This window comes from Musa acuminata, chromosome BXJ2-4 (assembly GCF_036884655.1).
Source record: "Musa acuminata AAA Group cultivar baxijiao chromosome BXJ2-4, Cavendish_Baxijiao_AAA, whole genome shotgun sequence".
Classification (NCBI taxonomy): Eukaryota; Viridiplantae; Streptophyta; class Magnoliopsida; order Zingiberales; family Musaceae; genus Musa; species Musa acuminata.
In genome coordinates, this window is record NC_088341.1 from 24650034 (window position 1) to 24663615 (window position 13582).

The following is a 13582-nucleotide window of genomic DNA, read 5'->3' on the forward strand; positions in this document are numbered from 1 at the left end:
CGACGAAAACAATCGAACCTTTTATCCAAGTCAGTAATTGAACATGACCTAAATCGGAGGGGGCCAGGAAACCAGTGTAAATGTAGTAGACAAGATGATCAAATTCAGCTGGCATAATAAAAAGAATAATTATCAACTTCCTAAGCTTTTAGAAACACAACTGTTGGCAATGTCAGATATTCAAATAGCAATATATATCTGCTGATTTATAGGCTCACTGGAATGACCGTTAAGTGAGGTACCTACCAAACAGAATTTTACATGCTGAATGAAACCTAGGCTGGTTAGCACATGAATCTAATAATCAATGTGCAATAAGTACACTCCCGCATCAAACTGTGGCACAGATTAGTCTACAAACTGCCTAGCGAATCTATTAAAATAGCTACCCATCATATTCTCCTAGGGCAAACTTGTTCTCCGGGTAAAACACAGCAGCAACTTGATTTCCCCCAAATTTTCTTCCATGTAAGCCCTGTCTAGCTTTGGTAGATCCATCGATATCGGCGTACTCCAGGAAGACCTGAGGAAACACATTGGTTATCAAAGGTGATCAGGAGAACGAAAACCAACTGCACTACCTAGAGATAAAACTGATCATTCATCGTAGCATGAGAATGAATGGGATACGGATCCAACATTGGAAAGAAGAATGCATTCATAATTGGACTATCAAATTCCACACAATTATAACAAGTACAGATACAAACGGAATGCAGGTCAACACAAACTCATTCAATTTAAGAGACGGATAAGGACATTCAGGAAGACATTCTATTTTAAATCCTAAATCGAAGTGTCTCCTAAAACATAGAAGACCTTTTGTCATATGAGCTTCATGCCAGAAGGATTCCATTAATTAACTGACCTTTCCAACACCAGGAGCTGGCTCTCCGTTTGGTACAGGACGTGGGATTACAACATTGACCAACTTACCTGCAATGAAATAATAGGTACTCAAATTTAGAGCAAATAAAAGAAGCTCAAAAGCAAGAGAGAGATCTTGATCTCAAGAAAAGAATAGAATATTATGCAAGTTAAACCTGACTCTTCTATATTAGGTTAAGATACAAAGACTAACATATATAGGCAAAAAAAGTGCCAGCAACAAATAAAAAATGAGGTTAAATGCCACCGAACATGAAGTGTTTGCTTATTCCCTCACCATATTTTCCACCTTCCGCCCTCATGTCTTCCATTATGTCTTCATATTCCTCGTCGTCATTCAGTTCATCTGGACTAACTACCTGGGTCAAGCATACTACCTTCGTAGGAAGGGATCCTGCCTGGTACACAAGTTTCTACACCAGAAAAAATCATTAGAAAAAGAGTTTACACACTGCCTTCCACAAAGAATGATCTGATATGTGTGTGTACATACATACATACAAGACAATAAAGACAAGTAATTAAAATCATCAAGTTGATGATATTGCTCGCAAGTGACTTCAATGGAAGAACTTGGGAAATGATGTCATTTAATCAGCAACTTAGATTAAAAATTCTGTAACAATCTATTAAACAGACAACTGAAAACTATTAAAGCACCATAAACACTACTAATATAAATTTTGTGCAAATTTGACAATACAGAACAAACATAATGAAGATACTATCAGAATATCCATGCATGAACATGTATTTGGTTACTAAATGGAATGAACAAGTATAAGTCGAACATGTCGTGGAAAACATTCAACCAAAATAAACAGCTAACATCTCTGCTATCTCAGATGAAAGTTCTCTATCGGATGACATTTCAAAGGTACAAGTAACAAGTAAAGCGAAAGAAAAATGTACAAGTAACTATACAAGTACCAATCACCATCTTCAAAGATCAATCTAATTGTTTGTTAGCAAATGACTCGGGTTGTAATTGATAATATAATCATTAGTCCATGTAACTAACAGTACTTTGCACTATACCTGGAGTGCCACTTGTTGTTGTGCCTGCAGCAGTACGCTTTCATGCTCTGGCCTTGGCTGTACAGCACCTTGGTTAGCACGCCTTACAGTAAGGGTTTTATCACCCATCTTGATACCATTAAGAGCTGCACATGCAATATCTGTGACAGAGAGATCTTGATACACACAGAATGCATATCCTTTTGAATTGCCAGTTTCCCTGTCCTTGACAAGATCAAAACCTCGAAGAGGCCCAAAAGATTCAAGCAACTCCCTCACTTGTGCTTCTGTAAAATAGTATGGAAGACCTCCCACAAAAATTCGATCAGGCCCCTCAAGACCACCAGCAGAACCTGGTGTAAGACCCACTGCAGCGAGATTAAGATTTGGGTTGGGTTGGCTGGGACCAAGTGCAGCTGCAAGAGAAGGGTTATAGTCGCTTGGCCTTCTGACCTTCACTGGTGCACCCTGCAAAAACATAGCAACACCCACGTTAGCGTCTTGAGTCACCTATGAACAAAGCGACAGTGCATCTTATTTGAATAATTCAAACCTCAAAAATGATGCCATCTAAAGCCATTGCATTGCTTGCTTCTTCAACAGACCTCATTTCTACAAACGCAAATTTTTTCTCATGGTTTATATACACATTCACAACAGCATCACCTAGAAGCAAATAAGAAAGGCAATTAGGCATTTTTTAATAAACAAAGTTCTGTAAAGTATAAAACTGATACACATAGACTAACCTGGCCCAGCGGTGTTACCCCCAATAGCAAACATAACCTGGCTAAAAAATGTTGCAACTGACTGCAAAGAATTTATCGAATGGAAGGAAATCCATTAGCATAAACCATAATTTCTCTCACATCAATTCAAAACTCGATCAAATTATTTGGGAACATGAAGAAACACCAATTCAGCAAAAAATATATATAATAATCAGTTTCAACAACCAGATTCATAACAGATGGAAAAGATATTTTATTGAAATTACATCATGCATACAGAATATGACACAAATAAAATGGTATGAAACAGTAAATAAAAACCATCAAACAAAAAATGTTGTTCTCAATAAATATGTTCAAAACTATCTCAATCAATTTGAATATTGAATATAAACATAGATGTCATAAACTGCATTACATGACGTACTGGACCTCCAAATACTTTATTGTGCTTTCATAGCAATTTAGACAAAATGATACTTTGGGATAATCAATTGGATAATTAAGATCAGAAGAAGCAAGCCACAAGACACAAATTCCTTGCAGTACGCATTGTTGACAAGCTGTCATCAAGAGAGAATGTTTTATTCTTTTTCCTCCACTGTCATTTGTCATGTGGAATTATGTTGTGTGGAACTTGATGGTTCATAATACTGTGTAGCTTTTGATAACTAGAAAAATAAGATAGTAGCAAATGAGGTTCTTGGATAATTTAAAAGTCATGTGTTGTATCAAGGAAGAGCCGATGCTGGGACAATGAATATAAAAAAGTACAAAGAAAATATATTTAAGAAATGAGAAATTTTGTAAAATTATCAAAAATTTTAGAGGAAACATAGTAACTAAAAAGGATGCTAAAAACACTGCAAGAATAATACATGAGACTTTTTAAGACTTTTTATTGGCTATGACTAAACATCTAAAGAAGGAAATTTATAAGCTTGCTCAAGATGGAAAAAAGAAAGTAGAATTAGGAACTTTATTAGAGGAAATAACGAAATAGATCAAATGCTGCATCTTTATGAACACAATGAAGGCTGGAAGAATTATTTTCAATAAATAATTCAATGAACATTCTATCAACAACTTAACGACTTAGCATTAGGGTTAAAATTGTAAATTGGATACGGGGTCCAGAAAGTTAGTATAACTGAGGATGACAGAATTTCTGAGAATTGAAAGAAATATACGAGAACAATATATAGTTTGGTGAACTAGTTGATTAATCAAATTTTCCAAACAAAAAAAATAAAAGAAAGTCTGATAACTACAGAAGTATATTTATATTGATGTACAAAAATTAGAGAGATACTTAATATTGCTCAAATTATAAAGGAATTATGCTAATATACCACACTTCAAACTTTGGAGAAGGTGATGAACAAAGGTGAAGACAATAGAAGTCTTTTAGGAGACTGGTTTAATTCCTGAAAGAAACAAATATAAATTTACTTATTTATTGGCTAAGTATGACTTGGTGCTTCCATTTGACCACTCATATGATGGACTCCTTTTCCTGTTCATACAAGCTCTGCAGTCCCAAGAACTACTTCAATTCATAGAAAACTGCATTTAACCAAAAGGACATGGAAATTACCCAAGAAGATCAACCTGAAATGTACAGAATGAGGCCATCCACAGAAGTAAACTACTATATGCTAGTTTCTAACTCGTAATACAAAGTTCTTGCATTAAACCAATTTAAAACCTACAGAGGTTTTTTACATGATTTCCTGTATCTCTTATGTTGAAAGAAGAATCTACATGAATGTAAGACTAGCCGTTCTATATGGTTAAGCATTAGGCAATCAGACAAGCCACCAAGAAAATTTATATTAAAAAAATAAGAGACGTATAGAAAGGCATAACCTGTTCATTAGCAGTTGGAGGAAGGCCACCAACATATACACGCCGAGCATGCCGAGTAGCCTAAAGTAAAAAATTAAAATTACAACATGCGAGACAAAAAAATGTGTAATACAAATCTATGGATGACCATACCTGTTGAGTCATGGCTTGCACTGGCATGATAGGGATAGTTGGAATCTAGCAAGACGAACATATGTTATCAACAAATTACAAACACAAAAGCATGTACCAAATCCATAAAGTTGCACATTAGCGAAGAACAGAGTCAAGAACCTGTCCAGCTGCCAAAGAAAACATGTTCGGAAACATTCCAGGAATGGCTGGAGTGGCTCCAGGAAGTTGACCTGTATAGAGAAACTGAGTAGCTGACATGTAATACTAAAACAATTATAATAAGCATCAGAGAATATATGCAGCATCATTCTTTTATGCCCTCGCACGTACGAGATTTGATCTGGATTCTGAAATAGAATTCATCACAAAGAAAACAAATAAACTAATCACTTTCATGGATTAAAGATAATATATGTAAATCTGGCAAAAAGTAAATAACTGCCGATTGAAGACGAACAAGATCCATCAAACTGGTGCGTTGGTTCCTTCTTGCACATAAAAGCTAGAGAGTCCGCTCGCACCCTTTGGCAGCAGAGTGGGACTAGTGGCCCAACATTGCCTTCTTAGACAACATACATAAACAAAACAAAACAAACAAACAACAAAGACAAGAAAAAACCAAGATTGTTCTCAGTCTGAAAATGAAGTTATCAAGTAAAAGAAAATTACAAAAAAAGTAAATGCAGATATTTTAGACCTCTATTGCGATTACATATATACTACTCATGTAAAATGCAGAGAAAAGATAGCTTACCAAAGAGCACCAAAGTATTTGATATAATTCTCTCATAACCCATGGATTATGCTACACTTTCAAAACCAAGACCATAAATCATTCACTAAATAATATTTGTACCTGTGGCAGTTGCACCAGGAAGAAGAGCAGAAGCAGGTGGGGCCATGTCAAAACCACTGATTCGTTTGCTGTTATTGGGAAATAAATTATTAACTCTGTTACTTGAAGGATTACAAGCAGAAGCAACAAGGAAAACACAAAACAAAAAAGACTAACTCAAAGAAATTAGACAACATGGAATCAAATATCAAAATATTACCAAGTTAACATCTGGAAATGTTACCACATATCTCATAGTGGGTTACGGATCCACTGAATTATATCATATCTACTTTCCTAATGGTAAAAATTTCGTCACAAGCAAACAAATCTTTAAAGCATCAATACCCAGCAAATCATATAGCACAATCGAAACCAAAAGGCCCTATGATAGACCATGAGCAGAACTACAGAACTCATTTAACTGTTTGCCACCAACCTCTCTACCCTCTTCTCTCCCTTCCATTATTATTTCTTTCCTGTTTATGCAACCAACAAGCATCATTGCTGCTGCTCTTCCTTTTCCCACTTCTCACCCCTCCCTCCCTTCATCTTTCTCTCTCTGCTGCCCTCACTGTTCCATTTTCTTCCCCTCCCACTTCTTGTATTGTCTCTCCTCCTCTCTCCCTCCATGGCTTAATTTATCAATTTAACACTATATTACCCATATAAACGATAACAACAGGTGTACACCAGTTAATCCCATCTGTCCATGGCTTATCCGTTGCTGTATATATTTGAAGTCCCAATAATTTGTCTACCACTCAGACGAGAAACCTGTTCAATACTGTTTGATCATTTCTTAACAAACAGGCCTCCAACAGTACAATCAAAAACCAAATAAGTTTAGCCTATGTTGTAATTTGAGCAACACAGGGTCCATAATAATCCTTTACTAAAACAGCAAAATACTTGCATGACTTCAGTTATTGCGTCAAAAAAATTACTTCAATTGAAAAAAGCAAAGATGTGCCACTGATTATTTTCACCACATGTAATATTATCATTTCAGTTTCCCCTGCGGAATTAACAAATTTCAATTGCAACTTAAACCAAAATCAAGAATAAAAAGTGACCTATATTGCTATAACTGCTACTACAAACTCCATGAGTTTTGGGTTGCACCATGCTATCCAAATTGGACGTTAATATACATCCTAAAAGCCTAAAACCCAAGGCTTAACATCATCCAAAAGAGAAATATAAATTTGAAAATCCAAAAATACATCAATCTGGAACTGAGGGTAACACCACTATAGCCAAACAAATAGCATAAAGAGTAGCTACAGATGATGATAACACAAATAAGTAAAGCCTAAAATCAACAGGTGTATAAAGAAAATAAATGACTTAACAAGTCAAATAAAAACATTGGCAAGAGTTAAAATACAAGGTAAGCCAAAAAAAACGTTGTTGCATATGTGATGCATAATTTACCTCTTTGATCTTGAACGAGAACGAGACGTTGATCTTCGACTGGATCTACCCTTTGATCGAGAACGAGATCGTGACCGATGAGACCGTGAGCGATGACTACGATGCCCATCTCTATCTTTGTCTCTATCTCTATCTCTATCATGATCCCTGTGCCTGAAAGGATCATTACGATAGAAAATGAGAAATCCTACGTCATGATTTATTTCCTTCCTCCAAAGTGAGGATCAAAGAATTATTTTTCAAGATAATTCAATGACGAACAATGTCCTCTTGGATAATACATTTGAATATACAAGTTAAAGCACTTCCTTGACACTTAAAATATGCTATTGAATTTGGATCAAAAATATTTTACTCATAAGTAATATCAGATTTTTCACTAAAAGTTGCAAATAGTAACAGATTATGCTCTTAGAGATGAATTCCAAACACCTTCCAAGCAAATCTTGCAAGTTTCATGAGTAGTCACATTAGAAAAATCATCAAATTGTTTTTATTATCCCCTTCTGTAGATTAATAAAGAATGTAAGAAACTGCTTCTGCTTGCCTAAAAGATCCAAACAAGTCTTCAATTATAAGCCCTTACAATTTTCATATTTAGTATTATGCATCCTACTAAAAGTGGTCTGGTATTTTTGTTGATATGCATACAACCAATTAAAAAAAACAAATATCTATAAATAGCTTCTCAAACAAAGTCACTCTTAAACATCTTGTTTAATAATGGAAGAACTATATTTGATTCAAAAGCCATAGAAGTGCCTTTGAAAGCAACTTCAAATAAAAGCCTGCAGTTTCTTAAACCTTCTTTCTTGGTTCATGGTTCATGGTTCATGGTTCATGGTTCATGCAGGATAGCCTTAATTGGTTCGCTCTTTTGCATCCATGTACATGTTAAATCATCTATCAGGATCATTTAGGACTTCACATACATTTTTTGTCTTGTTAGTCATTAACTTTGTGTTTAATTTGGCCAAAAGATTAATAGTAGATAACTTAGAGAAGTTTTGAACTCAGTGATGCTTCAATTAACGAATGGGTCATCGAATCAAAAGGAATATACTGATTTTGTAACTATGATACTAAACAATACCTATCAAATAACATCTCCAGTTAAAAGATCTGGAATATGCATTATCATTATTCAATACTAACAAATACCAAGAACATGGAACAACAAAGTCTAATCAATGTTACAAGGGAGACATAATGATCTCGGTAACAATAGTATATATATTGACTACATTGGACTAAGGCACTAAACATATATTCGGTTTGCACTGAATCTTCTTCCCAAAATGAAACAACAAAAGGTACTAAACAAAATGTACAAAAATATACGTAATATTATAGAATACTACAAAATCAAAGCAATCAATATAATGTTACATGAAAAAAACAAAATATAGGTAAATTTCTATTAAGTGAATCAACCTCCAATAACAACAGGAGAAAAATATCCATGTATACAAGAAATGCATAAACACCCATCTAAAATAATGTATAAGTTTCCAACTCAATAATAAATGTCAACAAAATACCACACTGTTTCGAATTTGACTATCATCATAAGATAAATATTACAACAATAGAAATCCTTGACACTGCAAAGTCCCAACAAAAATAACCATGATGTAATGATTTAGGATTTCTTACAGTCCTGAAACCTGTAATATTAGTCATTTACAAGTGAACCAAAATTTGTAAAATATTATTCTGACATCAAAATAATCTTGTGTAATTCCTTCCAATCGAGAATCATCGTTTTGTCCACCTAGTCACCATGCAAAGCAGCATACACTGATTGGCAAGAAATGGCACAGAACTTATTATTGATTGTTACAAGCTAATCATATTGCCAAGACACATCATCAGTGTGGCATGAGAGCCTCAGACCAATAACTAAGGAGATCAATACGCTTGATATATCCTTTTAGATATGATGAAACATATTATTAAGTTACCTCAGTTCTTGTTTGAATATGTATTACACAATTAGTAAATTCATACTCCAATTTTTGCAAACACTTCAGTATTTAGATATCAAACAGATGCCAACATTACATCTGCTGCACAAAACACTGTTATGATAGTAGTATGTCAAAGAACAAGTCTAGTTAACCGTAAGATTCAAATATTTCATATAGCTTTCTCAACTAATTCCACCTAATTTAATTTTACCCCACAAATAGAAGGAATTGGTGCACCACATGATTAAGTAATAGGAAATGATGTTAAAAAATGTTGATCGCAGATTGATATTGGACAAATAATTTGGTTTTTCTAGTATTTATTATCTATGAATATGTTTAAACAAATTTCAGCTACTTGCATAACTACAAAGAAATACAAAATATATGATTCATTCTTAACATATACTGCCATTGCTAAAACTTTTAGTCACTTTGATCTTTATTTAATTTTCCAACATTTCTTTTTAAGTTCTTTGCTTTATCCAAATAATACTACCACCAAGGCCAAATATGGATTCTTAACATATACCGTCCAATTCTTTGTTTTAGGTAATGGAAGAAACAATTAATCACCAAAAAGTCATCAAAGCACTAACTGATGCACTGACCAAAAGACATTACATAAAGTTATTTATGCACCCTTATGCAAGAATGTAAATGAGCAAAGAACTTTCTATAGTTCACAATACTGTCTCCAGCTAGTATATCCCTATAATTGGGAGCAGGTCATCCACATGAATAAAGGGTTATTCTTAAAGTAATATAACTAAGATATGTCAAATCAAACTCCAGAATGATCAAACCCACTGATTGATAAAGAATGGAGGCCCATTCTAGCAAGCATGGTAATGATGCTTGTTAATCTAACACTCATGGGCATTCTCTTGGGAATCAGGTACTATATTGTTCGGAATCCTGCCAATAGCTCAAGCTAAGGAACTTTATGCCTATTTCATGGTGCTTCACATTGTAGATTTGACAATACTAGTCAAAATAAGATGCACTGTTTACCAGTAATAGACTTATTGTCATCATACTCCTAATTAGTTGACAAAACTTGATAGATTGAGTAAACTTGTCTGGCCAATAATATTTTCTAGATGCAGAACAGCATATCTAAAAACCTCTCCATGAGGATAATCATCGAGTTAAGAACAAACCACAAAATAAAGAAAATACGACCTACAAAACCTGGGAGAATAAGGAATGCATTCTAATAATTGACTCAATGAGGTTCTGAAAATTCATCAGCTGGAAAATAGATGGAACTACAACATAGAAAGCTAACTAAAAGGTATTAGATTCCTCATAAGTGACTAACTATCTAAGATAGAGGTGAAGAGCTAACAGGCTTGCTAAAGACTTGAAACCTTACGTCTGTCGCCTTCATCCCAGTGATTTAAAAAGCGCTAGGCACCAAAAGGCGCCAAGGTCCAAAAACGCCCAAGGCGCTAGGCACTCGCTCAGGCGCTCGCTCGAGCAAAGCGAGGCGCTAAAATATAAAAATATATAATATAATTAATAAATATAATTATTTAAAATTTTAAATAAAAATATGCTATTAAATTAAAAAAATCTAAGATACAAAATCACAATGTCACATTAACAAAAAATTTCAAATAAATAAAAAATAACAATATTAAAATCAAAATAATATATTATTAATCTATTAATAGTATTAAAAATTAATCATTTCAAATAAACTTAATAATATTAACAGTATATAGTATACGTATATTGTTAAAAGGAAGTGTAAAGGGATGCTGAGCCTACTGACCGAGAAAAGAGGAAGCGGCAGCGGCGAGCGGCGGCAGCGGCAATGGCGAGCAGCGGGAGCGACAAGCAACGGGAGGCGCGAGCGACGATAACGGCAGCGTTGCGTTTGCGAGCAGCGACAGCGGGAGCAGGAGCGGCGAGCAGCGGGAGACGCGAGCGACGACAGCGGCAGCGTTTGCGAGCAGCGACAGCGGCAACGTTTGCGAGATCGGGATCGGCAACGACGAGGGTTAGGGTTCGATTGTCACTTATATCAGTTTTAGTTGGTTCGATTGAACCAACTAACCATCATAGACCGAACCAGGACCGAACCAGACCTAAAATCCTGGTTTGGTCGCCTTGGTTACCCCAGGCGCTCGCCTGAAGCGCCCAGCGCCTGGGTTCGGGCGAGCGCCCAGGCGGCGCCTGTTTAAGCGCGCCGCCTGGGAGATTAGCGAGGCGCTCGGGCCTCGCCTCGCCTCGCCCGAGTGCCTTTTTAAATCACTGCTTCATCCATAATCTCCTTCGCTGAGCTCTCCTTCCCCACCTTCCTCCATAACTGCTGGTTACTCCTCTTCTCCTTCCCCCACCTTCCTCCATATATATTTTTTATATTTTAATATTCTGGAGTGCCTCGATTCGCTCAGACAAGCACCTAGCACCTCAGGCATTTTGAGACCTTGGTTCCTTTTGACACTTAGCAATTTTAGAAACACTGTTTTTTGCAGAACAACTATTAGCATGAAGACAGTTTATACTTTGGATAATCTGCCTATATCCATGAAGCAGCAGGTCATACCCATTAATTAAAAGCGTACATACACATACATGGACACGTATGGTACTTACTGTTTCCAATTTCCAATTACAAGGGAAACAAGGAGAAAACATAGATGTGGTAGTACCATATTTATCCAACTAGAATATTTGGTTATAACTTATAAGGTTTTGCTTTAGTAGGGGAAAAAACTAAGAGCATATCTCAATGTACCTATCGTACTCTCGACCATGGTGACGATCATGATCATCAGATCTATCTCGATCGCGCTCCCTCCTTTCACTTCTGTCCTTGTGGTCTCTATGATGGCCATCACGATCCCTCTCGCGATCTCGATCTTTGACCCTGTCTCTGTCCCGTTCCCTATCCTTGTCACGCTCCCTCTCCTTCTCCCTGCCTCTTTCTCTTTCCTTGTCTCTGCTCTTTGAGGACCCTCTCTCACGTCCATGGGAATCATACTGTAGAAATGAACTATGTTAGTGAAGCTTCATCAAGAGCACCAAGCAGCATACATTGCATCAGATAAGGAACACAAACTGCTGGAAGGTCTAATATCGAAAAAATTTTAGCAAATTTGCAAAAAAAAAAAATTACTGAACCAACTGAAAAACACATACAAGAAAACCATCTTCAACACAACAAAATAAGAAAAGAAAACCATCTGCAACCCAACAAAATAAGCAGCAGATAGATGGGAGATGAAACATAAAATAAATAGAACTCAGGACAAAATGTACATGATGAAGATAACGATTTAGAAAGTCAAAAGAACTGAACTTTACACCTGAAACCCTAACACCTATAAAACCAAACCAAAAAAGCAACACCTAATTGGGAGATGAAACCTAATACAAATAAGAATCAAAACCAACCGAACATGTTACAGATGGCAGTTTAAAAATCCAAAGAAATCATATTTTACACCTGAAATCCTACAACCTATCAAAATCATCATATTATCACCATAAACAAACTAAGAAAGATTCTATTTCATGTACACTTTCGATTTTGTGGACCGTATGAATCAAGTAAATAAGGGCATAATTACGTTTCGAAAGACACACAATCAATAAGAATGGATCTGGCGGATAAAATTTGACATCCAATAGCAGGGCGCCTACTTGGAGACCTCCTAGTCTTTCATACTGAATGAACATATGAGTGTCCAAAAAAGTAAACATGAAACACTAAATAAACACTCGATCAAACCCCAGTCCACGTACATGTGCAAGGTAGTAATTAAAAGGACAAAATAACTAAAATTTGCACCTGAACCCTACAATCTAACCAATCATCAATCGGGTTGGTATATCTACTGATAAACCAGCGATGCTGAAGCACGTTCCCCGTACGGGATTCAACTATCAGAAATTGCAGCAAGAAACAATTCCCAAGATCAGTCGCAACAGAAACGGCATCTTTTTACACACAGTTTAGAAACGGAAAGGCGAAATCCACCGTCTGAAGTGGAGAATCGGACGCCAAAATAGCATGTAAACGAAGAGTACCTGAGATCTGGAATCGCCGAAGTCATCGAAACCGCTGCCCTTCGCCGGAGGCGCGGCCGCGCCGTACTCATTGTACTCCTCACCGTTGCCCTCATATCTCTCTCCGTAGTCCGGCATCTTCGATAACCCCTCGTATCTGTCTGCGTCTTCTTCTTTCCCCTCGAAGCCTTTGCTTCGGATCGCGCAAAGGCAGTGGTTTTTAGGGCTTCGAGCGAAGCGGGTGGAGGTGACCGCCTACGTCTCCCGAGCTTCGTACTAATGGGGATGCTATCGGATCATGTCGGATCCGGATCCATATCATTACCGATCCGTACCCGGTATCCAGATACCGGTTATCCAACCCGGATTCGCATACCGGCACCGGGCGGCGGGCGGCGGGCGGCGGAACAGTTTCCTCTCGTGAGAAGTTTATCTAATATATACAGTATTTATAAAAATGAATATAAAGGATATGCAATTAATTTTTTTGGAAAAAAATAATTATAAATATCCTTTTATGTTAAGGGATGTGTTGATCGCTTCAGACACTTTGGATATATATATATATATATATATATATATATATATATATCATTCCGAGTGAGGTAGAGGAAAGCTCAATTGGTATGATCATTTGAGCTATACTCCTTGTTGGGATATAATTATCTTTGATCATTGTGAAATTATCATTGATTCGA

General features: G+C 36.3%; 1 protein-coding gene across 6 annotated transcripts; it reads right to left on the reverse strand.

Annotated features, from left to right (window-relative positions):
- Positions 1-109: 109 nt before the first annotated feature.
- On the reverse strand, positions 110-13150 carry LOC135584062 (splicing factor U2af large subunit B-like). Of its 6 annotated transcripts, none has more exons than XM_065104296.1 (14): positions 12906-13150; positions 11611-11855; positions 6892-7044; positions 5476-5543; positions 5059-5178; positions 4779-4849; positions 4638-4682; positions 4506-4565; positions 2655-2715; positions 2459-2571; positions 1927-2373; positions 1166-1301; positions 869-936; positions 110-523 (listed from the first exon to the last, which is right to left on the reverse strand). In XM_065104296.1, exons 1-14 carry the CDS (start codon positions 13020-13022, stop codon positions 386-388), a joined length of 1842 nt encoding a protein of 613 aa, XP_064960368.1. In that variant the 5' UTR covers positions 13023-13150; the 3' UTR covers positions 110-385. The 6 variants fall into 6 exon arrangements, with proteins under 6 accessions (XP_064960368.1, XP_064960367.1, XP_064960370.1 ...); XM_065104295.1 differs by having other exon boundaries at positions 5059-5181; XM_065104298.1 differs by lacking the exon at positions 5059-5178.
- Positions 13151-13582: the final 432 nt, after the last annotated feature.

What these genes read in the sequence shown, in the direction of transcription:
- LOC135584062 (XM_065104295.1), bottom strand. Translation starts at nt 13,022, where the DNA reads ATGCCGGACTACGGAGAGAGATATGAGGGCAACGGTGAGGAGTACAAT. An exon ending in CATGGTCGAGAGTACGATAG is followed by an intron (nt 7,045 to 11,610) that starts GTACATTGAGAT and finishes TGATCCTTTCAG; the next exon opens with GCACAGGGATCATGATAGAG. An exon ending in TTTCTTTGGCAGCTGGACAG is followed by an intron (nt 4,683 to 4,778) that starts GTTCTTGACTCT and finishes TCGTCTTGCTAG; the next exon opens with ATTCCAACTATCCCTATCAT.